The following is a 24,697-nucleotide window of genomic DNA, read 5'->3' on the forward strand; positions in this document are numbered from 1 at the left end:
CCCTACCCCTGCACCACCCCCTCCCCTCCCACCCGAGGAGCTGGAAGCCCCCTGCTGCAGGCAAACGGAGGAGCCGCTCTTCCCGCTCAGCTGCTGGAGAACAGGCTCGGAAGGAATTTTCGAAGTCTCCAAGATCCACCATTTATTCCCAGCTGGTGTTTCTGAAAGATCAATTTCAGGAGTTTTCACACTACCCGCAAGAAATATGCCTCTCACCCGGATAATGCTTCCCTGCGCTAACCACAGGAGCAGCCATTTAGAAACAAATCAGTATTAAAATTTAGGAATTCACTGCCAGACAGGTCAGGCAGCCGAAGGAGGAGAAACCCAAACAAACCCCACCACCACAGACTCCAGAGCAGCCGGTGCCACTCCGGGGCAGGCACAGCGCTGTCGACAGGTGCTCAGGGCTGCTGTTCTGACCCCTCTCCTTCCCCCGCCTCTGCGATTTGAGGACAGAATAAAGCAAGAAAATACAAACCCCAGGGTGCGCCTCTGCCGAACCTGGCACACTGCCAAAGCCAGCGGCGTGGAAAGGTCCCATCCCGCTCCTGCCCAGGGCCAGCCGCACAGGATGCCAGAGGCTCAGATCCAGGAACCCAGAGATCCTGAATCAGATTTCACATGGCTCTCGCTGTTCCAAGGCTGCAACAGCAGAGATCAGCTCAGATTTATTTTTAGGCGCTCCAGCCCTGTGCCTTTTTTTCCAGTAATTCTGATCAAACTCGTTCCTGGAACTCGGGAACAGGTTCGGCTGCAAGACAGAGCTTCCTGCATGTAAGATGTCACTCCCGGCAAGGATGCCAGGGAAGGACGAAATCACAGATGCTGGCGTCACTTTATCATTTTCTACTTTATTACTTCAAATTAACAACCACGATAAAGCTCAAAAAAGTCCAATATTTACACAGGAAAAAAGTACAAAATCCCCCCCCAAAGTTCTTCAGGTTTTTTTTTTGTTTTTTTAAATTACAAAGTAATAAAAAGTTTTGCTCTTTAATTAAAAAAAAAAAAAGAGAGAGACAGTAAGAGGGGTAAATAAATTAGGAAAAAAATAGGGAGGAAAAATAAAGTGTTAAATAGAAAGGATAAAAACAAACAAAACAAAGACTAACCCCACCCTCCCCGCCCTGCCAACAACCCATCGGCTCCACACTACGGTGACAGTGTGTCTGCTACAGGCCATAGGTCGCAGTGGTGATCATTGTGTTTCAAAGGCCCAAGTGCCACAAAGCAGCTTGAGTATTCCTAAATTATATTTAAAAACAACTAAAATGGGGGGGGAGGAGGGGATACGGGTGGGAGAGGGCAGGAAGGGGTTGTGCATGTACGGTGGATCTTACTCGGGGGTTGCATGAGGGAAGGAGAGAGCAAGAGCCATCGCTCCGAAAGAACACCAAACTCCAGTTTCTGCATGCCCCTCTCTTCTCCTCAAGTCCCACACTCTCTCCGCAGGAATTAAAACAAGTTTTAATTAAAAAAAAAATTTAAAATAGAAAAACACGCACAGCCAGACAAAAAAAAGACCCCGCTGCAGGGATGGGAAGTGGGTTCTCATCTTCCTGTATTTCAGCTCCAGCCTTCCCATCTTCCATGGGACCAGGTACCACTCCATAGAGATCCCTCGGCGCCGAGGACCGCTTGGATCAGTGAAGTCTGGCCCTTCTCCCGACAGCCAGAAAAAACCCGCAGAGAAGCCACCCAAGGAAAGGAAGCCCGAGTCAGTGATTAGGCCGTTGCCACAATTCCCCCTCACAGCTTAAAATTAATTTAATGCTTGAGAAAATAAATTCTGTTATAATAATAAAAATCAGACTCCTACCATCAAGTGTGGCTGGAATCTGATTCCCTCCTGGCCCACAACGCTCCTGAAAAAAGAAAAAAAAAAACCCAAAACAAAAAACCACCCCCCCCCACCATTCCCTGCCCTCAGAAAAAAAGGAGAGCAAAGTTAAAATTTGTATGGCTAGGAAACACATGATTTGAAAATTTAAAAATAAAAATTAAAAAAAAAAAAAAAGCAGAAGATATCCAAGAAGATGGAGGGGGGAAAAAAAAAAAAGAGAGAGAAACCAAGACCAGGAGCGGAGTCAGGAGAGGGAGCTGGGGGTAGGCATCGGCAGGGCTGGGGGGGCTTCGGAGGTTTTCCCGCATGGCTCCAGGTTGTCAGCTTCTCGGAGGTGCTCGCGCTGGGGGACGCAGGCGACCCTCTCGGAAACGGCTCACACCAGCGCGGGGGCACAGCTTGACTCCTCGTCGTTGGCAAAGAAAAATTCTGTCGGGGTTTCTTTTTTTGTTTTTTGTCGTTTTTAGTTTTTTGTTTGTTTTTTTGGGTTTTTTTTGTTTTTTAAAAGAAAAATACAGTGAAGACACTAGAAAGAGAAAAAAAATAAAAATGAGAAAAAGGGAAGAGGACATTAGGAGAAAAGGCTCTGCCAAGCACTTACTGGAGTGTAACAAATCAAATCAGCCCTTTCTTCTACACTCCTGCCGCCCCTCAGAGTTACCTTCTCCAGCTACTGTTATTTCCTCTACAAGAGGCACTCACTAGCTGTGCAAAATCTCGCACACTTGATTACAGGCTCAGCATTCTCCTCCCCAGTCACACTGCCAGAAAAGTGTTCATTAGGAACTAAGAAAATGGCTCCCTGGCCCAGCACCTTTTCTCTACCCTCCTGGAGAAATGGAAGCTACCTTCACACCCAAGATAATCCATGCCCCCAAGGTTCTGGCAGCCAACCTTACTCTTCTCTCTGAAGCCCCAAAACATCTCAAAGTAAGGCGAAGGGAAAGGAAGTGTACCAATCCCTCACAGCAACATCAAAGCTTTAACCTAATCCCTAATCCCAACGATTCCATCCTTGGTGGATCCCAGGCACGAGGACAGGCTCACCTAAGCAAACACTGGTCCAGTGGCAATTGCTCCTCACTTCCCAAGGTGATCAAATGGCACACTTGTCTACAAGAGAAAAGAAAGAGTAGGTAAGGGATGGAGAGGAAGAAAGAGGCATGAAGGACACCAGAACAGAGAGGCTGCTTGTTTCTCTTAGGATATCCTCCCTCCCACGAGTTTGTTGTCCCACTTCTCCAAACCACTGCGGTCTGGAAGACAACCAGATGAAGGCTTACTCTGAGCAAAGCAGAGCTAAGAAGACTGCACTGAGCATGGCCTCCAGAAAATATGTAACCAAGGAGCGAAGATGTAACCTGGTACCAGTCTGCTCACCACACTGCAGAAGCTTCAGGCACATGTTAGCTCCAGCAGATAGATAAAAACCGCTGTGGGGCCCCTTAGTCCTTCTGGGACACGCAGGCCAAGGCCACCAACATCGTAGCAGGGACTTACCTGTGATGCTGAAATCCGTGACACTTCTTGCCGCCCTGTGAGGTCAGAGGAGGAGACGTTGGCAGGAGCTCCTCGGTGTAACCTCATGCTGACCTTCCGCTCCCTGTCCACTCTTGAGATTGCTCTGGGGGACGTGTTTCCTGTCCATTCACAGAAACGTGAGACAAGAACACCAGTCAATCTTTCCAGCTTCCAGCCAACAGCAGGGGCGGCACCCTCTCGCAGCTCTCCCACCCCACTCACCGGACTGTTGGATTCGGGAGGTGGGGGTGGAGGCCATGGGCTCGGTGACATTGCGAAGGCGGTTGGCAGTGGCTCCAGCAGGCGGGCCGGGGGGCAGCGCTCGCGTGGCCGACCCACGGAGTTGCCCCATCCTCTCTTCTCGCTCATGCTCTCGCCGCTCCCGATCCATATCCTCGGGGTTCCGAGCTGCTCCCTGAGGAGGAGAGAAACCCCCATGCCACGCATGGCTGTCAGGCAGGAGAGACAGCAGCAGCCCCGGACAGAAAATGCACGATGCTCCATCGCACCAAGAAAGCAGAGCTCCATCCCCAAAACACGTTCTCCCCCCACCATCTTCCACTCCATCCAGAGAGGGCCTCATTGTCTTCCATGAAGAAACACAGAAGAAAACATATGGTACTACAGCTGTCATTCCAATCCACATCTGTGTCCCACCTTCAAATATAGTTCTCTCCTGAAAAATTATCTCTACCTACCTATGAATCTATTGACACACACGGTCCATCAGACACACTCACTAATACAACAGTAGCTATACCCCCCAGTTAGCACCACCAAACAACTCTGGCTCTTTTCACTCTACCTGGTCCCCTTTCTCAAACTGCTCACCAGGGGTAAGCACAAATGACAGGCAGTTTCCAACTTTCCTCCCCCTCATGATACGAATCAACCCCTGCCCTCCAGCCCTTCCCCCCCACACACACACTCACAAATTTAAGCATGTTCCAGTCAAAGACGTAGTCGTAGGAGAACCCTTGGCGGTGGAAGAGGTTGCGGAAGAGCTGCCGCAGGTATGAATAGTCAGGTTTGTCGTCAAACCTCAGTGAGCGGCAGAAGTTGAGGTATGTCGAGAACTCAGCTGGAGGGAGCAGAGAACAGTTGGTTGTGGAACACCATCCAAATACCCTGGTCCCACCACAGACCCACCGCAGCCCCACCGCAGCCTTTCAGCAGCAGTGTGCCGGGTCAGGACGGCACAAACACAGAACTGCGTGATGAAAAAAAGAGGGGGCTGGTTGCAGTGCTTCAGCCACCGAGAAGATTCCATCCCTATTTTGACCAGGGGAAATGCTCACACATCTCTCTTTTCTGGCTGCTTCTTCAAGCGAGAGGTAGCAAGTCAGAGAGCCTGCTGAAGGTGAGTAGGAATGCAGCCCTAAAGAACAGGCAGAGGTGAGCTTTGGGAAGCCAGGCCTACATGGTGTGAAGATGACCAATACAGGTCAGAGCAACAGCACAGACAGGACGGGACGTGAATTGTGAAAGACTAGTTGTGCTCAGCTCAAACCGGACCAGACCAGAGGTCCCCCTACTCCAGTAGCCTGTCTTGAGCAGGCTGTCTTGCCTCTAGACAGCTACAGAAGAGGATGACGAGGGTAAGCATGTCTGACACTTACATTGACATCATCCCAGTTCCCACTTATTTTCAGCTCAGGGAACTTCCTGATCTGGATGTGCTTTCTAATTATTTAATAACCCTCAGTGGATCTCTCTTCCATGTAGTTAGTTGTCCAGTCTCTCCTTGAACTCCTGTAAGCTTTAAGAATCCACATCATCTTCTGGGAAGGAGTTCCAAACATCTACTACCGGCTGTGTGAAGAACCACATCATTTTGTTTTGAAGCTGGCAGGAACCAGCTTTGTTTCTCTTCCAATACAAGAACTGAGGCCACCAAATAATCTGTTCCCATCCAAACTTCTGGAGGCTTAGCAAGCATGTAGACTTCCACTGCCTCTCTATTCACCTCTTTTCCAGGTTCCAGCCCACTCCCTTGTTGCTTGTATAGAAATCACCTCACCTCTGATCACCCTTTTGGCCCTTTCCTGGACCTTTTTCCAGTTCTGCTGCATCCTTTCTGAAATAGTGGGATGGACCAGAGCTGCACAGGGCATGCAAGGTGCGAGTGGGCCTTTAACAGGTTTATGCATACTGTTTGAGCTTTTTTCTTTCCTAGTAATTGCCAACACCTGATCCGCTTTCCTCAGCAGCCATTAAGCACAAAGTCGATGCTTTCACAGAACTGTCCATTGTAACTGCAACACCTCATTGGTGAGTGGCACTGGTCAGCTCAGAGCCTACTAGTCTGCATATGACATGAGGACCAAACCTTCCGTCTCCTCTCACACACATCACTCCACATTTACCTACAAAGAACTGCATTTGCTGCTTCATTGCCTGGTTATTTCTGGGATTCATCACAATTGGCCCTCATCCTCATTACCCAGTGAAAACTCAGGATCATCAGCACACCTTCTCACCTCACTGCCCACCCCCCTTCCATACTGTTTCTGAGGTCCAAAAGATCCCTCTTGGCACTCTCACACCCTTACTAACACAAGGCTCGACTCTCCACAAAAACACATTTCCCACTTCTGAACCAGAACTGTATCACCACAGGTCTCTTATCACAGAATGGTAGCGGTTGGAAGGGAGCTCTGGAGATCATCTAGTCCAACTTTCTAGTCTTATCCTTCTCGCCACTGGTGTCAGCAGCACATCCTGGTCTGGGGGTACTGGGCATTGCCCTTCAGGACTCAAGATTCCATGGGGTTTCACCACGAGAGCAAGCCATGCATCAGACAAGGGAGCCATCAAGATCAGAGCACTTACAAGGGTACCCTTTGCAGAGCACCTCAATGGGCGTTGACATCTTTTTCTCACTGATCCTCTCGTACTTTTGGCGCTTGGTGGCAGCCTTGAGGCCCTGCCAGGGCAGCGAGCCCAGGTTGAAATACATGAGCACATAGCCCAGGCTCTCCAGGTCATCACGGCGACTTTGTTCTGTGAGAAGTTACAAAGGAGCAAGAAGTGAGCAACAACCAAAACTGCTTTGGCAATCACAGAGCTTTGGAGGTGAACATGGAACAAAAAAAAAAAAAAAAAAAAAAAAAAGAGCAATCCCTCTTCCCTTTTTGGTAGATTTCTACGAATAGACAAACTCCTAGAAGACATTTCAGTACAAATTCCTGTGAGGATGTTCATACTGCAAGAGTTAAAGCGCTCCTCTCCCCATACAGCCCAACCCACTTCATAAATGAGTAATTACTCTGACTTCCTCCTCACTTGGACAAGCCTTAGTTCACACAAGAATTCAACAGCTCAAGAAGTGCTGCAGCGACACTGCCTACTCTGCTCTTCCCAGTCCCAGAGGAAGGGCACCTACAGTCCTCCACCCAGAATGATACTTCACCCTGGGGATTAGTCATGTAACAGAGGTAAGCCCAACACAACTTTTTCAAACACATCTTCTGATTAACCAGTTGATACTCTTTGAACAGGACAGAAACGAGGAACTAGTGACCCCTTCTTGTGGTAAGCAACTTTGTTGATAGTTTAGAGAAGCCTAACATTTAATACTGTGCAAATACCTTTCTGGATTGGTGGCATTTCTCAAGCTGTGGAGGAAAGAGGCATGAATACAGAGGTATACTTTGAACAAAAGGTTCCCCTCCACATGGGGAATGACTGTGTAACTGGCATCACTACCAACTCTACTCAGAGCAAGGGTTGCCGCTAACATTACCTGCGATTGTGAAGGCTTGCTTTTAGATGCTTATTTATGAAACAAACAAACAAAAAAAACATTTCCCAAACAAAAAGTTCCACATAGAACATGTTCTCTGGAATGGCCAAGCCATTTTAAGTTCCAAGTTAGCTCAAGATGGAGCTGATGCAGAATCTCAGCAACTAGAAATGTTGACTAGTTAACTTCTGAAATTCCTCCCAGCTCCTCCAATATGCCTACAAATTCACCTACAAACTTTGCCAAGAAGCTCTTGCCCTTGTTCCCCTCCCAAATAATACACAATAAACACTTTGGAGAAAGTACTTTCCATCTTGAGGAGAACAATGTACATAGATAACAGGCAAAATTTGGCTCGAGGGAGAGCACAGGGGTAGAGGAAAGACTAAAGAGATTCACCTATTGGATTAATTTACTACTACAGCACATTTTGCTGGCTTTAGTGCCATGTCCTGGAAGATGCTGCAGATTATGTATTGGTCTGTGGGTTAGTTCTCAGTATCAGTTACATGCTACCACCGGCCCCATTCAAAGGCCAGTAGATTCTTACTGCTGCCCCTTACTCTGCTAGCTGAACTGAACCCTCACAAAGGAGCAGCTGCAGCAGGTCACAGATCTAGACATCCAGATGTACTGACATAAGCTGCGGGTCACCATCAGCCTTTCTTCCTCCTGCATCTCTCTCATAACCTTTTAGTGTTTTTGAGAACTAGGGGGCTTGGCAAGTTAAAACTATTGGGGGGGGGGGGGGGGAAAGCACTGTAGTTGTTGTAAAGGAGGGTCTTGTCACTCCGTAACTGAAAGGAAAGAACCTTTGGGTCAAAGCACATGAAATTCCGTAAAAACACCATGTTCCAAGACAGGAGTAGAGGAAAAAGCAGCCCTGCAGATCCCTAAAGTGTCTTACTTTAAGAATGCAGAAGTAACAGCATTTTTTGACCTCACTAACTTACTGCCTCAAGTTGCCCACTTTAAAGGGGCTAATACTTCCTAATCTTATCAGGCTGCTGCCAAAGATAACTACATGACTGGCTGGGAGATGCTTAGACGCTATGAAGGAAGCAGGGAAAAGAAACATGCGGTTTTGCATTTGGCCTAAGGTTGGGATACGTGTACTCTCAGAGGGCTGTGATTACATACCATGCACACACAATAAATAAAACTAAACAATATTTGATAATGACCGACATCCTGAGACAGAAGGCATGTGAAAATGGAATCAGAATGCAAATCCAGGGCCTGAAAGCACAGGAGATGAGGGTATCCTCAATCCTGCAGTTTGCTGGCATTTGACTTATTCATGCTGTAGCTTTAAAGCCAGTTACCTGGGGGTTCCCTGTCTAGAGCATGGTGATGACCCTCAGAGGAGTGGGGAAAGGCAGGGCAGGAACCAGAGAAACCTACTGAACAAGCAAATCTGCCTTTTAGGAGTAAATCAGGATCTTGCCTCCAAAATCTTGAACTCCATACCGACTAAGCCAGGCTGGACCACACACCTCCACTTGCGTGGAGCCCAGAAGCTTTGAGCACAGCCACCGACCCCATCCAGAACAGGCGACATTCTGTGAACGTTATGCCTAATGATTTGGGGAAGTCCAGAATTAGAGACTTGAGGTTAGGGAGCCTGAAATCAGTGGAGGATGCTACAAGCCTTTACTGGAGGCAATGAGAGGTGCTAGAACACCAAACTGGGCAGCTCACTAGTATCTATTACATGCATGCAAACACCTTAACTGTGCCTTAATACAGCAGTATGATCAAGGAAAAACAATTGCAAGCACAACACCTGATTATTAAAATGGTGAATGACAAATGTCCGATTGTGCTGCATCCCCGACATCCAGTATCTCAGGTACATGTGGTCACTGTAGCTCACTTAAAGAATTTCAGTGAGGTTCAAATCTATGACAAGCCTAAAGCACCAACATAATGGGTCACAGTTATCAAGCTACCTCAAAATATTGTAGCTGTCTTTCACCTGTAACCCTGCCTACAAGATCCTGAATTAAACCTTGGATGATGGTGAAGAACAACAGTTCCTGGAGCCCATTTCTTTGTTTCATCTTCAGTCATTATTAAACATCTCCACATTTTTTACCTTTGCCTGACCTCATATACTCACATCCTACTAGATAACACTAGACACCAAAAGTGAAGTAGAGTTAGGCAAAAAAAAGTTCACCTCCACACACCATAGAAACATTATTTAATATCACTACTTTCCACTTATAGAAGCTTTACAATCATTGACTAACTCTCACAGCATCCCTGGGACACAGGCACAAAAAAAAATATCTCACTTTACAGTTTGAAAAGAGAAAGCGAAAGACAAGTGACATGAATGTGTGCCCAAAGCAAGTCAGTCCAAAAGGAGGATTACAGCCATGACCTGTGACACCACGTCACTCTTCCTCTCTCCATTTCATTTCAGCTTCTCAACTCTCCTACATTACATGGGGGGGATGCTGCCTTTGTAAGACACTCATCCTTTCCTCCCTCACTCACAAAACCCCCTCCAACAGAAAACACGAGGTCACCTCCCCACACAACCCAGCATGATCTCTCAAACCTAACCCGCTCTGCAAGCAATCTCCTGACAGTTCCCTCCCAGGGAGGTTCTCAGCCAGCCCACACCCTCACTCTCTTCCCAAAGCAGGGTCCTCAAGAGGAGCTGAGTCAGGGGTGAGCAGCAGGACAGTGAGCCACCTGGAGAAGACATGCCCAGGCAAAGACAGGAGACTGAGGACTTGTTGCCTTGGTCACAAGGTCCATGACAAAACTTGTTTCTTTGCAGTCTAAAGGGCCTCCAGGACAGTGCTTCCCTCCACCCTGATCCTATCCAAAAGTGATGCTGTTCCCACGCAGGACTCCCTAGAAATCAGCTGTCTTTGCTGAAATGATCCATCTGCAAGCAGTCTTAACCAAGCACTGGTTTTCCTGACGATAGATCTAATTCTGCACACGCTGAGACCACACTTCCCCTTTCTCTCCCCACTGCACAGCAACAGCCTTTCAGAACACACAAAATTATCTGGAATGGGTGACAGAGGGCAGGATGAGCAGAACTTCATGATCTGCACAGCCTACACTGATGCCATCTAAGACACGCGTTTGGGGAGCAACTGCCCCCCACCTCCTGTTATCCAGACAGATCCCACCAGGCTTCTTCCAAGACTGTCTCCTGGGCACCCCCTGGCATCTATTTCAGACTTTATAAGCTCCAGAGGGTGCAAGGGACTCTCATCCCCAGAGCATGTGAAAATTGACTGGAATGCGTGAACCAAAGCCTGCACACTCCAATGACTCCCCCAATGGCAAGTCTCCAGCTGTGGAAACCCTCCCTGATCTTGCCTCCTACTTTTTCCCCCAGTCACTGGGAGAAGAATGTGTTTCCTCCAGACATCGGAATGCCCAACCCTTAGCTTGCACATTCAAATAAAGGCATTTATTCATTTGCTATTCCCGTCACACGAATACCCCGGCACCTGGTTCCTTCCCTCTCCCTAAACTGTATTAATGTAACATTAAGACAGATAATTCAGTCTCTGAAAAGTAAAAAAATTCAGAATGACGGTTCCCATGGCAATGCTGCTAACTCACAAACGTGTCTGTCATACACCCTGTGGCAAGGTCTTGAGCAACAGGAACTCCAACTGCAACCCTCACAGCCCTGTCCCCTTTCCTCTGCGCAAGTCACGTAACCTTTATGCCATTCGGGGGAACTATCTGCAACGTGGAGATAATACACCCGAGACCTGTTGCGCAGAGTAACTCACACCCAGACTTTCCTGAAGCAAAGGGCATGAAGCGAGTAACGGCTGTGCTCAGACCAATGACATATGTGATTTGCCCTTGGATTAGTGTTCAGACATTGTATTTGTTCATCCTGATACACAAGCCAAGCACCAGTAGTAAAGGGCTAAGCTGGGGTGGAATAAATAATAAAGTCCTTAAAAAAAACGCCAAGCAACCGCACAACCAGACGTTTAGCCTCTCGTGATCAGTTCAGACAGAGCAGGCAGAAACAAAAGAATCGACAGACATAGTAGTGAGAATTATTTTGTGCATGTCTCCTTGTGGCAGTTACCATGGCTGTGGAAATCTTGACTGAGAATTCAATGGAGAGTCAGTTATATATAAGCAGGTCAAGCCAAAATACAGAAGACCAACTCGGGAAGCTCTATGAGAACTATTTTTAGTTACGTGGAAGAGGTCAGGAGATCACAGCCCACTCTCAACACACAACACTCCCCATTTCAATATAAATAAGGCATTTTCAGCCTACAGTTATACAGTATTAAGCAAAGAAGACAGTGGGAAACTGCAGGTCAGGTCCTGACTCCAGATTTCTGAGAAACCATCTGCAAATGGGGAGAACGGGAAGCCTTCCCTAGGAAGAATGAGGACGTAAAATCCTGTGGAAGCTGTTAGTTTAAAAGGTTTGAGTTCCTTACTCTGATTTCCAAATTCCCAACTTTTACATTTCAGAAGGTCTCCCAGAGATACAAACCGAGCTGCGAGCACAGCAGCTACTTTCCTGGGTCCGCAGGCAGGGCACCTTCCATGCTTCTGCTCTTCGGATTTGCCAGTTGGTAGCAGAACCAAGCCAGCCTGCTAAGAACAGACCCTACGGTAACTACAAAAGCCTCACACTGTGGACAGACAAAGTTTAGCAGAGGAAAGAGGTCACACACTGTTTTGTTTCTAGTCAGGGAACGGAAGAGAAAGCTGCAAGAGGTTTTCACCTCTGTTTCTCACAGCAACCAGGTGTTGTGCATCAGGGGCTCATTCCCAGGACAAGAGTCTGGGTGACTTCAGGAGGTTTAAGTGCAGCGGCTACTAACCTGCACAAGGCTTTCACAAAACCTGGGATGATGGCCACCACCCGTGTAAGACCTGGCTGAACTCTCAGCACTCTTCCCCAGCCTAGTTTTATCCCCCCAGTATCAGCCATAGAGACTCAGGGAAGCCCTGCCTCAATCTCTCTCAGCGGTGAACGGGGCAGCGTGGTTCACAGATACACACATATTTTGAAGGCCCATGACAGCTAACCCTCAATCAGAAAACCTGGATGTCCAGGCAGCAGGGAGCCTCCCCTCATTTCAGCTTCTTGTACATTTCCAACACATCGCTGTCCCCACCCTCCATGGTGGGTAACAGAAGTATGACCATACTGCAGTGGCCCTGTATCCTCCAGCTCTGACAGCTACAGAGTAATCACTGATGAAGGCACTCAGGGGTCAACAAAAGAAGTTTCAACTGCACATATCCCTAAAGGCTCAGTGCCTGCGAATGTCTCCTTTACACCTCTAATCAACCTGCAAAAACTGTGCAAGGCAGAGCTAGTAGCAGTAAAGTCAGGGAGATGACAGCCTTGATACTGAAGCAGGGCTTTACAAAACAGCACACAAACACGTACTGGTAGACTATTTCTGCCTTCAGGAGCTCAGAGGGCCCTAAATGGCAGGAGAGGCAACACAGGCATAATAGTTTAGTTATTTGCCCACCATCTCAACACAGGTCAGCAACAGAGCCAGGCACAGAACCCACCGCCCTCCTCCTGGGGACACACCATGTCCCCCTGGTCAGTCCCACCAAGGGACAACAGCAGGCTCACCGATTCCCAGGTGGGTGTTGATAGAGGCATAACGGGCTGTGCCAGTCAGATTCTTGTTTTCCCGGTAGGGGATGTGCTGGTGGGTCCGGGCATCTCGGTACTTCTTGGCCAAACCAAAATCAATGATGTATACTAGGTTGCCTTTTTTGCCGAGGCCCATAAGGAAGTTGTCTGGCTTCACATCCCGGTGGATGAAGTTCTTGGAATGAATGTACTCAATACGGCTGATCTAGACATGGGGGGGGGAATAAATAAATAAATAGTGAGACAAGAGAGAATGAAACTTATCACAACTGCAACTGTTAAAAACAGTACCCTGACCAGAACACCAGCCTGTCAGAGGAGGGAAAGGGACACTTTCCAGAGAATATCAGAGATGACAGCCAAGGAAAAGACACCCTCTGGAGGCAGAAGGATCTGGAGATGGAGGTGGAATTCAGTCCTGCACACCAGCCCAGTCCTCAATCCAGGGAGGTCACCATTAGCACCACAAGGAAGAAAGGGAAGCAAGTTTGTACAACCTAAAACTTTGAGCTTCAGCATTTACACCAGTCAACATCTAAAACTTAGCCAGGTTGAGAAAGGAGAGGGTCCAGAACAGCTAAAGGGTCTTAAACCCAGGGCATGGGCAGTTCAGTCAAGATAAGTAGCAACACCAATCATTCATCACACAGGCAAAAGCATCTATGTGTACAACACTAATACACGGTGAGCAGCAGGGGAAGGAAGGAGGGATGGAGATCAGGAAAAGCCAGGCCCTCAGCTTCATCAGGAAATAGAAACCTGGCAGCCACTTGCTGCTAAATGAAAAAAAGCCTTGGATACAGCAATTCTTGAGCAGAGGGGATGGGACTGGGGGGGAGGCAAGGAAAAGGAGAGTAGGCACAAATGCTTCAGAGGAAACTCACCATCTGGTCTGCCAGGAGCAGAACTGTCTTGAGACTAAATTTGCGGGAACAGAAGTTGAAGAGATCTTCCAGGCTGGGCCCCAAGAGCTCCATCACCATCACATTATAGTCCCCCTCTGCTCCACACCACTTAATAGAGGGGATACCCACTGGGGAAAAAGAAAGATTAAGCCCTTGGAACAGAGCAAAACTGCTGCATCCCCTGCTGAGATGATCATATGTAACACCAAATCATTTCCTTTCTAAGGCCCTCCAGAATAATTTCCTTCTTCAACCACTCCCCCGGCCCCATCTCACCTCCTCCCTGCATCATCTTGTAAAACTTGCTTTCAATGTGGAGCTGGGGATGCTTGGTTTTGACACATTCCAGTTTGATGGCCACCTCTTCACCAGTTGCAATATTGGCTCCTGCATAGAAATGAGGGTGAAATGAAGATTGTGCAAGCTTCCACTAGTGAAGCTAAAAACTTTCAACAAGGCCCGTAAAAATGCCAAAACTTTAAGATTTGCCCTGAAATTTGTTCTCGGTGACAGAAATGAGATTCGGCCAATTCAACTTCACGCAGAGTTTCCAGTGCTGCCATTTGCAAAGGCAAGTCCAGAGGAAGGCACATGATAGAAAACCAGCTCTGATCTTGCAGACAGGCTAGAACAACAGTCCTACAATGTGTTAACTGCCTCGTTATCTCAAAAGATAACTTTGGGAGAGTTAACTTTGCCAGACTTTGGGAGGCCGATCTGTATGTACCAGTGGAAGTTTTAGCTCTCCCTGATCATATACTTACTCCCTGAACCCAAGCCAGCCCCCCAGGCAGTGATATGGAGTACCTCTTCCTGAGCAAAATTACTGGTTACCTCGGGTACATCATTTCAACAGAGTAAATTAGTTCAGGAGGAGACACTGCTAACATTCCCAGCTACCTCTGGTTTCTCCACAGCCCTGACCTGCTCGATAAAAGCAGTTCCCAAATCTCCAGCTTCTCCCTCTCCTGAGGGCTTTAATAATACCTTTATCTTTTGCCAACACAGAAACATTTGCTATATCCTAAATTAGAAGCATGAAGAAACAAACTCAATCCAGTAGTGAATTAAGCTACTCAGACGCCTTTGTTGAAGGTATTGCTAGATAGTTTGTGATGACACAAACCCACCACCCCACACGCTTCTTTCTGAAAACAACTGAGCTGCCAGCCACGAAAGCCAGCACTCTGCTCCCAAAGTGCACTGTCAAAGGCGGAACAGGCTGGTCTTTCTCTCGTACTAGCTGAGAGGATTCCAGATGTTTCACATCATCCTAAAACGGAAAGAATGAAGATCTGTACACAGGTCACAGGAATGACACTCGACTTGCTTCTCTCTCCCCACCTCCCATGCCTGCTCCACACACACAAACAAGCCCTTCCTCATATCTGGAACTATTAAGACTTGCACTCAAAACACAAATCAGAGAGCAGCTCTGATCATGAGCAGCTTCCAAACACTGTCATAAAATAAACTACTCCAGAACACGCAATGCCAGACTTCAGCTGGACTCAAAGGTGATGTTTTGTAGATATCCCATAGCTAGTTTTGGTAGGCCTGGCTAATTCGTGCCTCCTGACGCCTGTGATCAGGCTTTCAGAGTCCACAAGGACAGCTGCAGACAGATCTCTCCATCCATCCTCTTTCACACACCGGCTCCAGAGCCAGGGACCAAAGAGACAAACAAAATGTTCACACAGCTGGATCCCTTCCGCCCCTGGATCCCAAGCAGATCCATCTCCTGTTGAAGAGTTCTGGTTTGTACACAAAGTTAGCCACGAGATGCCTGCTACCAAAAAGAGGTCATCTTGACACTACAGCATCAGGTTGAGACAGAGAAGCTGCTAGGAATTTGTAAGAGAGGAACAAAAAAGATCAGGGCCTAGAGGGATTGATTTACTAAGAAAGATTAAAAGAGCTAAATATGTAACATAGACAAGAGATACAACTAAGAAGGGTGGGGAGGAAGAATGGGACATGACAACAGTCTGCAAATATTTGAAGGCTGTAAACACTAAGGAGGGACAGGAATTATTTAGGGTGCTCTGAGGGAGGGGAAGGAGGAGCAATGGGATTAATTTAATAAGGGTTTTTACTCAAGAGCCAGGAGAAGGGAAAGGGAAAAAGCCATCCTGAGAGCTAGAGCCATTTGTCCAATGGTTACTTGTGGAAAGATGTTGACGTTTTCCACTTAAAAACTGATGGCCAGCAAAACAAGTCTGTGCGTTCCCTTCTCTCCACCACAGGACCCCTGTTACAAGCATCAGGAGTGCAAGGAGAAAAAGAGCAGGGAAAGGGGCTCAGATCACAGTAAGAACGTGGCCCCAGACTACTATCTACCTTTTAAATTAGTGTTCCATCACTGGCCCTCATTCAGCATGGAAACACCCAAGACATCCAAACGCTTCCTTCCCTTTGTGAAGACTCCTCCAAATGCTCTGCAGCAGCTTCCTTGCCCGTTCCCTGGGGGAATTTTTCCCTTTCTCAGTCCATCTGTTGACACACATGCAATGGTAAGTCTTGTTGACTTTTGGCAGAGGTAGCATTAGCATTTCGAGTGAACTCTGCTCCCTAAAGTTGAACAAGTTCTCATCTCCACGCTACCTTGTGTGTTTAGGAAGATGACAATGCACCCATCTACTAGGCTGTCTGCAGGTGGGGAGTGTTATCTGTGAGCACACACAGCAGGAAAAGGGAAAAGAGGAGTAAGCATCCAGAAAACTTAGATTCTGCAAAATGTGAATATGCCATTCAACTGATCAACACAGCCTTCAGCCCCACACTCTCCATAGCCCACACACAGGTGTTACAGTCTCTTAGAAAACCAATCCTGCAGCCTGGAACAGCAAAAGTAAGACCAATTGGACCTAATGAGGAGCTATTCTTGCTGAGGGGGTCAGCAACTGAACACATTAGGCTCACCCCCTCCCCAACCCCCCACATGTCTTCAGGTTGCTCCCTCTACCATTTTTTGGTTAAAGATCTACCCAGACACAGACTACCACAAGCGAGGAGGGAATTCACGGGCAGGAGTCTCACTCATCCTTTGTTCCATGATTTAATCACCATCTCTTTTAAAGATACAAGTACAAAAGCAACAGTTCTTCGCTCCCTCTCCAGACTGGAAAGCACCACGTTTCAGACAAATGCAGCAGAGCCTGCCTAGCTTCAGCCACTTGAGAGACTTATGTAGGATTGGGGATAATTCCTAACATCAACCCCCAGTCTCACTCCGCTGTGGGGGCTGCACAAATTCAACTCATTCATCACAAGCTGTATGAAACCGGGCCCCAGGGACAGAGGATGTCACCGGCTAAACAGGATCTTTTTCGGAGCGAAAGCCTTGCTGCATGTCTGACACAATAAACACCGCCCTCCCTGCGTATCAGGCAAGCCAACAGGCACATCCCCCCCCGCTCTCTCCACCGCTCACACTCCCCTCGCTCCCCTCTCACTAGCTCCAAGCGAGAAGAATGGAGATCTGGGAACAGATGGAAGAAGTCAGATAGGGCGAGAGAGAGTTAACAGGCCAGGAAACAAAGGGAAGGCACTCCCCTCCCTGCAAGGGAGGAGCCTGCCACCAGGAACTGTCCCCAGCCAGTGCAGGTCCCAGCATGCTTTGTCTGCCCCACCATCCCCAGCTCCTCTCCACCGTCCCCAGCTCCTCTCCAGTGCATCCCAGCCCGACGATTCACACCACGTCCAGCAACACTGCCCTGCCTCTTGGCCAACACCTCTGACAAAGCATCTCTCCTCTGACAGCCTGCAGGTCTCGGCAATACCTCCACAAACTGGGTTTCGCTCTTCTGAGTGAGCATTTTTAGAGTCAAACAGGGTAGCCAAGGCCCAGGGCAGCTGGATGTTATTTCTCACTCTGCTGAGCCAATGCTGGGGGAATCCCCCCATGGCACATCTCTCCCCCAACGCAGAGCATGGAAGCAAGGCATCGTGCTTTAAGACCCAGCAGAGGACTAACAGGAGTCCATCCTTTGTGCGTGCCCATGTGGAAATTCCTTTCTGACAGAAAACCCACAAGTGAAACCCAAAGAGCACACGCAGCACCCACTGGTTACAGAGCGGGTGAAGGCCCTAACATTCTGAGAGGAAGAAGCTGCGAACAAACCCTACAGCCCATGCTTCCCTCCAGAGACGACAGGGCTCATCTGTCTCTGCTCCATCTCCACACCATTATCAAGAGAGAGAACTGCAAGGTGAATCCGGTGCAGAAGTCTTGTGAATGAGTCCCTCTGTCTGCAGAACAGACCGTGAGAGGACAGCGCAAGCACAAGCGTCCTCCAGACGCACCATCAGAGACTACATGCCCCATCCCTCCAGGCTGGGGAGTCACCCAGGCTCCAAGAAGTCTCGCTATCACTGCTTCAAAACACGCTGGCTTGCACCTCAATGAACATCACAAGGGCTTTGATACTGCATTCAAGTAACTTGGTTGAACTCGGCAGTCAGAGGCATGCCGCTGTGCTCACCACACCAGGGCACTGGGGTTTCCTCCGCCTCTCGTGTTGTTTGGTTACAGGCAAGGCGGGCACAACCCCTTCACCAGAGCCTGTGTCTTCCACGTCGCCCTCGTGCAGGTGGGTGATCTGTTAGGCGATGCAGACGCCTTTCCATTCAGTACCTCCCTTCTTTCTCCACACGCTTCCAGATGTTTTACAAGATCCTGGCAACTTCTGCTGTCCTAGAGACAGTCTAGAAGGCTTCGAGCCCTAGCACAAGTGGTAAATGCTGTGACTGGGCAATCACCCTTCTTTTCTTAGCACCTGGGAATTGAAAGTACCATCACCCGAGACACTGCCTGGCTGCAGGGTCAGAGAGGAGTGACACACAGGAGCAGGCTGCAGTGAAGGCAGCACACGGTGGAATTGGGATCTCCGATCCATTATTTATATCTTTGTTCATGCTCTGGATAAAGGTGGCAACAAAGCCTGCTACTGATGATTCCCACAGGATACTTAGTCAAGAGTGGCTGCCAACACCAATCAAGAGAGAATAATAAGGCAAGAGAGAACTAGAGATAAAAGCCAGAGGTGGAAAACAGAAGGTGATTTACAAACACGCAGAGAAGTAATCTGAACTAGAGGCATTCAACGAAAGAAACTCAGGGAGGGATGGGAAGATGTTGCGGAACCTAGAAGAGATCTCCTCCAACGCAGCTGACGTGGCGTCAAGGCCAATTCTGCAACCTGATACAGTGCTGGTGATGGGGAAAGCCAAGCAGACCCAAAGCAGTCTATGCAGACGCATCACGTTACAGATCACGCAAGGGTAGCCCCTCCCCGCCCAGCACTGGAAATGCCACACCTCGAATGCTGTGTAGGCTCCAAGTTGCTCAGCAAATGGACAAACTGGGAAAAACTCATGGAGCAGCAAGAGTGAGGACTGGTGAATGTACTGGGAAGCAAAATACAACTCAACTGAGCAAATCAACAGTCAAAGAGCATATGATGACCATCTGTAAGTACCCAAAGGGTGGAAGCACCAAGAAGGGAGAGGACAATCATTCTGCTGGCCTGCAGGGCTACAGCTAAACAGGTAGCGGTGAGAACCAGATGACAGGTAAAGCCACGCCAGCTCTCATGGAGGGATCAATCAGGCTACTGGGTAGCCTTGCCACTCTGGCCCCACATGGTTTGAGCCAATAAAAAAACATCAGCAGGCAAAGCATCAGGGAATGTATCTACACATCAGCATGTTGGCTTGGAAGAACTTCTCCCCAAGTGACCCGCCGTGGTAACAGGAAACCCAGCGTCTCATGGGCTCTGTCCATTGAGCTCCTAGCTCAGGTCATTCCAGACACTAAACTCTAAATCCCATTACAGATCTAACAGATCTGGGCCCCAGGACTTTAACCAGGCCACCCTCTCTGACCTGTTTCAGACCTCCTGGACTCAGACCTCTCTCTCTCAAGTGCTGGACCACCTCTTCCACTACCAACCTTACCAAAATTTTATTCCTTCTGCGCTGAAGGAATCTCCTCCCTTTCCACCACCGACTCTTTACAGTTTATACCCACACACCCAAGGCTCAAGCAAAGGAAGTAAGAGAGCTGGAGTAGGATATATGACAAACATGCCCTGAACAGTCCACATCTAAATCAGTCTGATCAAATACCACTGCGTCCCCAATATCTGCAAGGCAAAGCTGAGCTCATCCCACCTCCTTTGCCATCAGAAGACCTGAGCAACTAGCAGTATTCCTTGAAGCTCTTTTTCCCTCCACCACCTCCAACCTTACATGGTGCCCACAAATACCAACAGGCAAGAAAAACAACCCCAGAACAATGATGTAATTGAGAAAAACAGCTTTGCAGGTGGAAGGACAGAGACTCACACTCACCTAGGTAAATGTCTCCAAACGAACCGCTGCCAATCTTCCTGCCCAGCCGGTATTTGTTCCCCACTCGAAGCTCCATGGTTCAGTCGTGCTGAGAAAAGCAGCCCAGAAAGCGCAGCGTCAGAGCAGAAACAGGAAGTGAATCATGTAAGACTACAGAAGAGATCTCCCCACTTCACCCAGAGGCTAGGTTGCAGTGTTTAATCCTGAAATATTTCACTGTCTACATGGCCTCTGTCCCCTCTCCTGATCTCCCGGATGTCCAGGGACAGCATGAACTAGAAACACTGCAGGAACATGACCGTTTCAAGCACGTCTTCCATGTTCCCATTATGGGAACGAAGAAGGATTGAGTCTCCTCCCCACCATTTTGTTCACAGGCTGGGGTGGGGGGGCAGGAAATTCCTCCTAAGGTGTTTTCAGTGGGTGGTCACTTCACACTACCATGAAGACAGACGGCACTGCTCCTTGTAACCTACAGGACCGGGCACCTGGAGAGTGGTAACCATGCGAGACACCAGAATAATAAACATAATAAATAATAACAGCATAATAAACCCTGTGAGAAGGAGCTCGCTCTGGCCCAGCCCTAGACCAGCACCTTGGTGGTGGTGAAACACAGGACCCAAAAGCTGCGAGAGACAGACAGGCGGCCAGGAGCAAGTGCCTCCATCGCCCCTAGGCAGGGGCTGGCACAGGGAACAGGGAAGAGACATCTCGCTTCACCAAACCCTGCGAGGCGAGGCCCACACTGACTAGGAACACCATTTGCTTATCTCCTTGCACTTCTGCTGATGGGATCACAGCCTCCTTTGGTCTACCTGAGCCTCTCCATCTCTGTTGCTTACCCAGATGTTCCGGCTGTTTGTTTTTAGCAGCTCAGGCCTTTCCTCCTCCCTTTCCCTGAGGCGATTAGCTAACCCTTTGACCTGCTATACCCCATTGGGGCTTAGCCTGCTCACCTTCCACAGAAAACCAACTAGGTTGAAGGACCACAGCCACAGAGTTTGTCCTCCCTGCCAACCTCAATTTCTGCTGCAAACACCTTGGCCAAATACAGTTCCAGCAGTTCCTCCGCTAACAGCCTGCCTTCCCTCACCCCTGCCGTGGACACCAACTTCTTCTACGAACCGAGACAGCCAATGCGTCTCCTTCTAGAGGGATTTGCCACACTCCTAATTTATGCAATGCCACATTCTTAGCTTACAAAATACACGGAGCCTGTTGGGGACAGGAAAGGTGAGGAATGATTCATGTTTTCACACGCAGGCGAGAGGAACTTTCCCTTGCTGGAGCTCAGTGGGAAGGAAGCATCACTGAAGGAAAGGAGGGAGGAACTGCCCTGTGAGACACAAGTACAAAAAAAAATAATCCCAGCTACCGGATTCTGGGCACACTATAAATCCAGAGCTGCTTCTCCTGCCCCAGTAGATGGGATTACAGAAAGAGGAATGGACGGGCTGCAGAGACGTACAGGGAAATAATCCTATCAAGGCATTCAGGGGACATTGTGCACCCTGAAAGCAGAGCTCCAGTCACCAGAAACCACACACAAAACACTCAGAGGTGGAGTCCCCTCACCTAGTATTTACTTATGTATGTGGGTTTCTGCGTGTCTAAAGTCTACAAAACCCTGTGGCTATTTCTGACTTTCTTACTACCAGGAATGTAGGCAGAGCCTTGGGAACCGAACCAGGAGGCAGGCGTACCTGGGTGAGGGTGCAGCAAACAGACACAGTTTCTATCCGCTGCCTGCTGTTCTGTATAACCACATTAACACACATCCGCCTTGCTTACACTCCTGCTCCAATAAATGATCAAAGGTCTGTGTCCCCGGGAACCCGCCACACCACCATCAGGAAGACAGCTCTCGAACCTCCTTCCTTCACGGCCATGTTCACCCAGGCCTGCAAACCCCCAGCACAACTCCCAGCCAGGACGAGCCTGGACCAGCAAGCTGCAGAGGGTGGGCAACAGCTCCCGGCAGGGCCCCCTCCGCACGAGGACACAGCGGTCACTGCCCTGCAACACCACCGGCCCAAGCCTAAATTTGGTCCCACCCTTCCGGGACAGGCAGGAGCCAGGTTAAGAAGGGGTTTCTCGCACAGCGAGGCAGCAGCCCTTCTAGCCGATTAAGCAACAGGCTCTGAAGGGGAATCTAAAAAATGCTCCGGGGCGAGGGGGTGGAAGAGGGAAGCAGGATAATGGAGTGAAAAAATCACGGTCTCGCACAGCTGTCATTTTGCCTTATCTTCCCCCCCAGCATACACAAGTGTGCTTAGAAAACCTGGGTGGAGGACAGCCTGAGAGCAACAGCCTGGATTGACGGCAAGGGGAGTGGGCAGGACACACACACCCCACCCTCCGGCAACTGCTCCAGGAGTTCAGACATCTACCACATTTGCTTCTACTTCACACGCGTACCCCTACCATTTACAGCTTCCGCCCTCATCATCTGATCTTTGGATCTACTATCGCAGGAAGAAGAAAGAAAATTCTATGTATAAAATTTATATTATTGTATAAGAAATTTATATTACACTCTATATTATATTTATAGGTGTAAAATTTAAAAAGCCATCCTTCCTTCCTCCCCTCAGCAGGCTTAACCCCCCCAGCCCTGCCACCCTTTCTGCACTCTCCATCGTTCCCAGGGGCTGCAGGGCAATCATTTAGTTAGACCATTTAGTTTTCCATACGGGATTAAAGCACATACAACCTCCAAGTGAGTGCGCGCTCCGCATGAGCGTTTGCATACGTGAACATCCAGCATTACACAGACACCTACAACATACTACACAGCCTCAAAAAAAAAAAAAATTACTATCCAGCCGCCAGCGCTGCTTCCCCACACACACCATTTTGCACCAATCCCCTTTTATATAATATAAAATACCCACGTACGGGCACAAAGGCCATTATATAAACACACGATAGAGTTGATCTCGCACCGCTGTGCCAGCGCCGATGGCGACCAAAGATGCAGGGACCGTCCCTAGGGGTAGGAGGGGGGACAGGAGGGCCACCTCGGTCCCACCCGAGGGGGGTCGGGAGTTGAGGAGATGCCCTGGCTAGCAAAGGCCACGCAAAAACCAAACCCACAGCTCCATAATGGAGGCTGCCGAGCCCAGCACCGCTCCCGCTTTCGGTGGAAGTGTGGGGAGCAGGGGCTGCTTTGCCCACAGACCATAAAAAGGCTTTACATGGTGGGGGGGGGGGGGGGGAAGGTTTGTGTGTGTGCGCGAAGGGAATAAAGGAAGAGGCTGGCAAGACAGTAATTTGAACTGGCTTAAAAATGGGAAGGTAAAAGAGGAAAAATTACATTTTGATTGAAATGCAAAACATCCAACCCCTCCAGAGCCTTTCACACTCATGAAAAGAAGAGCATCAAATAAGATTGGGGGGGGGGGAAGGGGGAGAAACCCCACGTACCGAGCATTTGGACTACATTTGAGGAAGAAACAGCCACAACAGGAAAACGGGGGGGGGGGGGGGGGGGGGGGGCACGACACGACAAAAAAAAATAATAATAAATACGTCCCCTACACCCCCACCCCCTACAGGCAAAACACTACGCGAAGGCAGCCTTAGCCCGGCTGTTATTTTTCCGGGTAGCCAACAAAAAGCAGGCACCCCCGGGAACAGCGCTGAACTTCTCCCCGTCCCACCCCACCCCCCCGGCTCCCGGCCGCGGACCCCCACCCCTTCCCGCACAAAAGGAAACACCGCCACCCCCACCCCCCCCCACCTCCAAGCGCAGACCCCCCGAAACAGGCGATGGGGGGGGGGGAGGGGCTGGGGAGGGAGACAAGGAGCATCAGTGAGTGGGGAGGCGGTAAATCACGCAGGGGGCAGCCCCCCGCCCGGACCCCCGCAGCCCCCCGCCCGGAACGGCCTCGCACCCCCTCGCGCCGGCCCCGCCAGCAGGCAGCGAGGGCCCCGGCACGGGGAGAAGGGGAAGGAGGGGGATCCCCCCCCCCCCCCCCCCGAAAAAACCCGCCGCCACCGGAGGGGGACCCCCCCTCCCCGCACACCCACAAAGGGGCTTTTGTCCCCCGCGGCCCCCCTGGCCCGGCGCATCGCGCCCTGCCCTGCCCGCCCCCTCCCCCTCCCTCCGCGCACACAAAGAGCCGGAGGGGCCGCCTTTCCCCCGGGGTTTGCGCCCCAAGATGGAGGCGGGCGCCCCCCATACCCACCCTGGCGGGAAGGGGGCCGTGTGGGGCTGCTGCTCCGCCGGCTGTCAGGGGACCAGGCGGCCGCGGAGGGAAGGATGACGGAGGATTGGGGAGGGCTGGCGGCGGCCGTGCCCGGCGCGTCCCTCCTTCGCTCGGCTCAGCGCGGCGCGGCGCTGCCTGCCGCCTCCCGCCCGCTCGCCGTCCCCTCCAGCCGGCGTGTGCTCAGCGCAGCCCGGCGCTCACCCAGTTTCCATTGAGCCCCGGAGCCAAACCCACTGATGTCACCCAGCGCAGCCCCAGCCCTCCTCCTCCTCCTCCGCCCGCCGTTAAAGGCGCAACCGCCCGCTTACCACCCGCCATACCCACTCATCCCGCCTCATCCCCGGCCAGGTGGAGGCCGCCCCCCTCTCCCCCCCGGGGTGGATTTTAGGGGACATTTCCCCTCAGCCGGGCTCCCCGCGGAAGGTTTCTCCTCAGCGGGGCACTGTGGGGGGAGTGGGGCAACAGCCCGCC

The 24,697-nt window shown here is 49.9% G+C and overlaps 1 protein-coding gene across 1 annotated transcript; it reads right to left on the reverse strand.

Moving 5' to 3' along the window:
• Positions 1–829: 829 nt before the first annotated feature.
• Positions 830–24,444, reverse strand: CSNK1E (casein kinase 1 epsilon). Its single transcript, XM_075428130.1, has 11 exons — positions 24,206–24,444; positions 20,013–20,100; positions 13,935–14,045; positions 13,638–13,786; positions 12,730–12,958; positions 6,200–6,370; positions 4,300–4,448; positions 3,590–3,782; positions 3,347–3,486; positions 2,894–2,959; positions 830–2,372 (listed from the first exon to the last, which is right to left on the reverse strand). The coding sequence occupies exons 2-10, from the start codon at positions 20,086–20,088 to the stop codon at positions 2,927–2,929; spliced, it is 1,251 nt and encodes a 416-aa protein (XP_075284245.1). The 5' UTR covers positions 20,089–20,100; positions 24,206–24,444; the 3' UTR covers positions 830–2,372; positions 2,894–2,926.
• Positions 24,445–24,697: the final 253 nt, after the last annotated feature.

This window comes from Opisthocomus hoazin, chromosome 8 (genome assembly GCF_030867145.1).
Source record: "Opisthocomus hoazin isolate bOpiHoa1 chromosome 8, bOpiHoa1.hap1, whole genome shotgun sequence".
Taxonomy (NCBI): domain Eukaryota; kingdom Metazoa; phylum Chordata; class Aves; order Opisthocomiformes; family Opisthocomidae; genus Opisthocomus; species Opisthocomus hoazin.

Coding starts and splice junctions, on each gene's coding strand:
- CSNK1E (XM_075428130.1), bottom strand. CDS start 20,088: ATGGAGCTTCGAGTGGGGAACAAATACCGGCTGGGCAGGAAGATTGGC. Junction 3,783..4,299: donor ACTGGAACATGCTTAAATTT/GTGAGTGTGTGT, acceptor TCTCCTCCTCAG/GGAGCAGCTCGGAACCCCGA. Junction 2,960..3,346: donor CACGGATTTCAGCATCACAG/GTAAGTCCCTGC, acceptor TTTCTCTTGTAG/ACAAGTGTGCCATTTGATCA.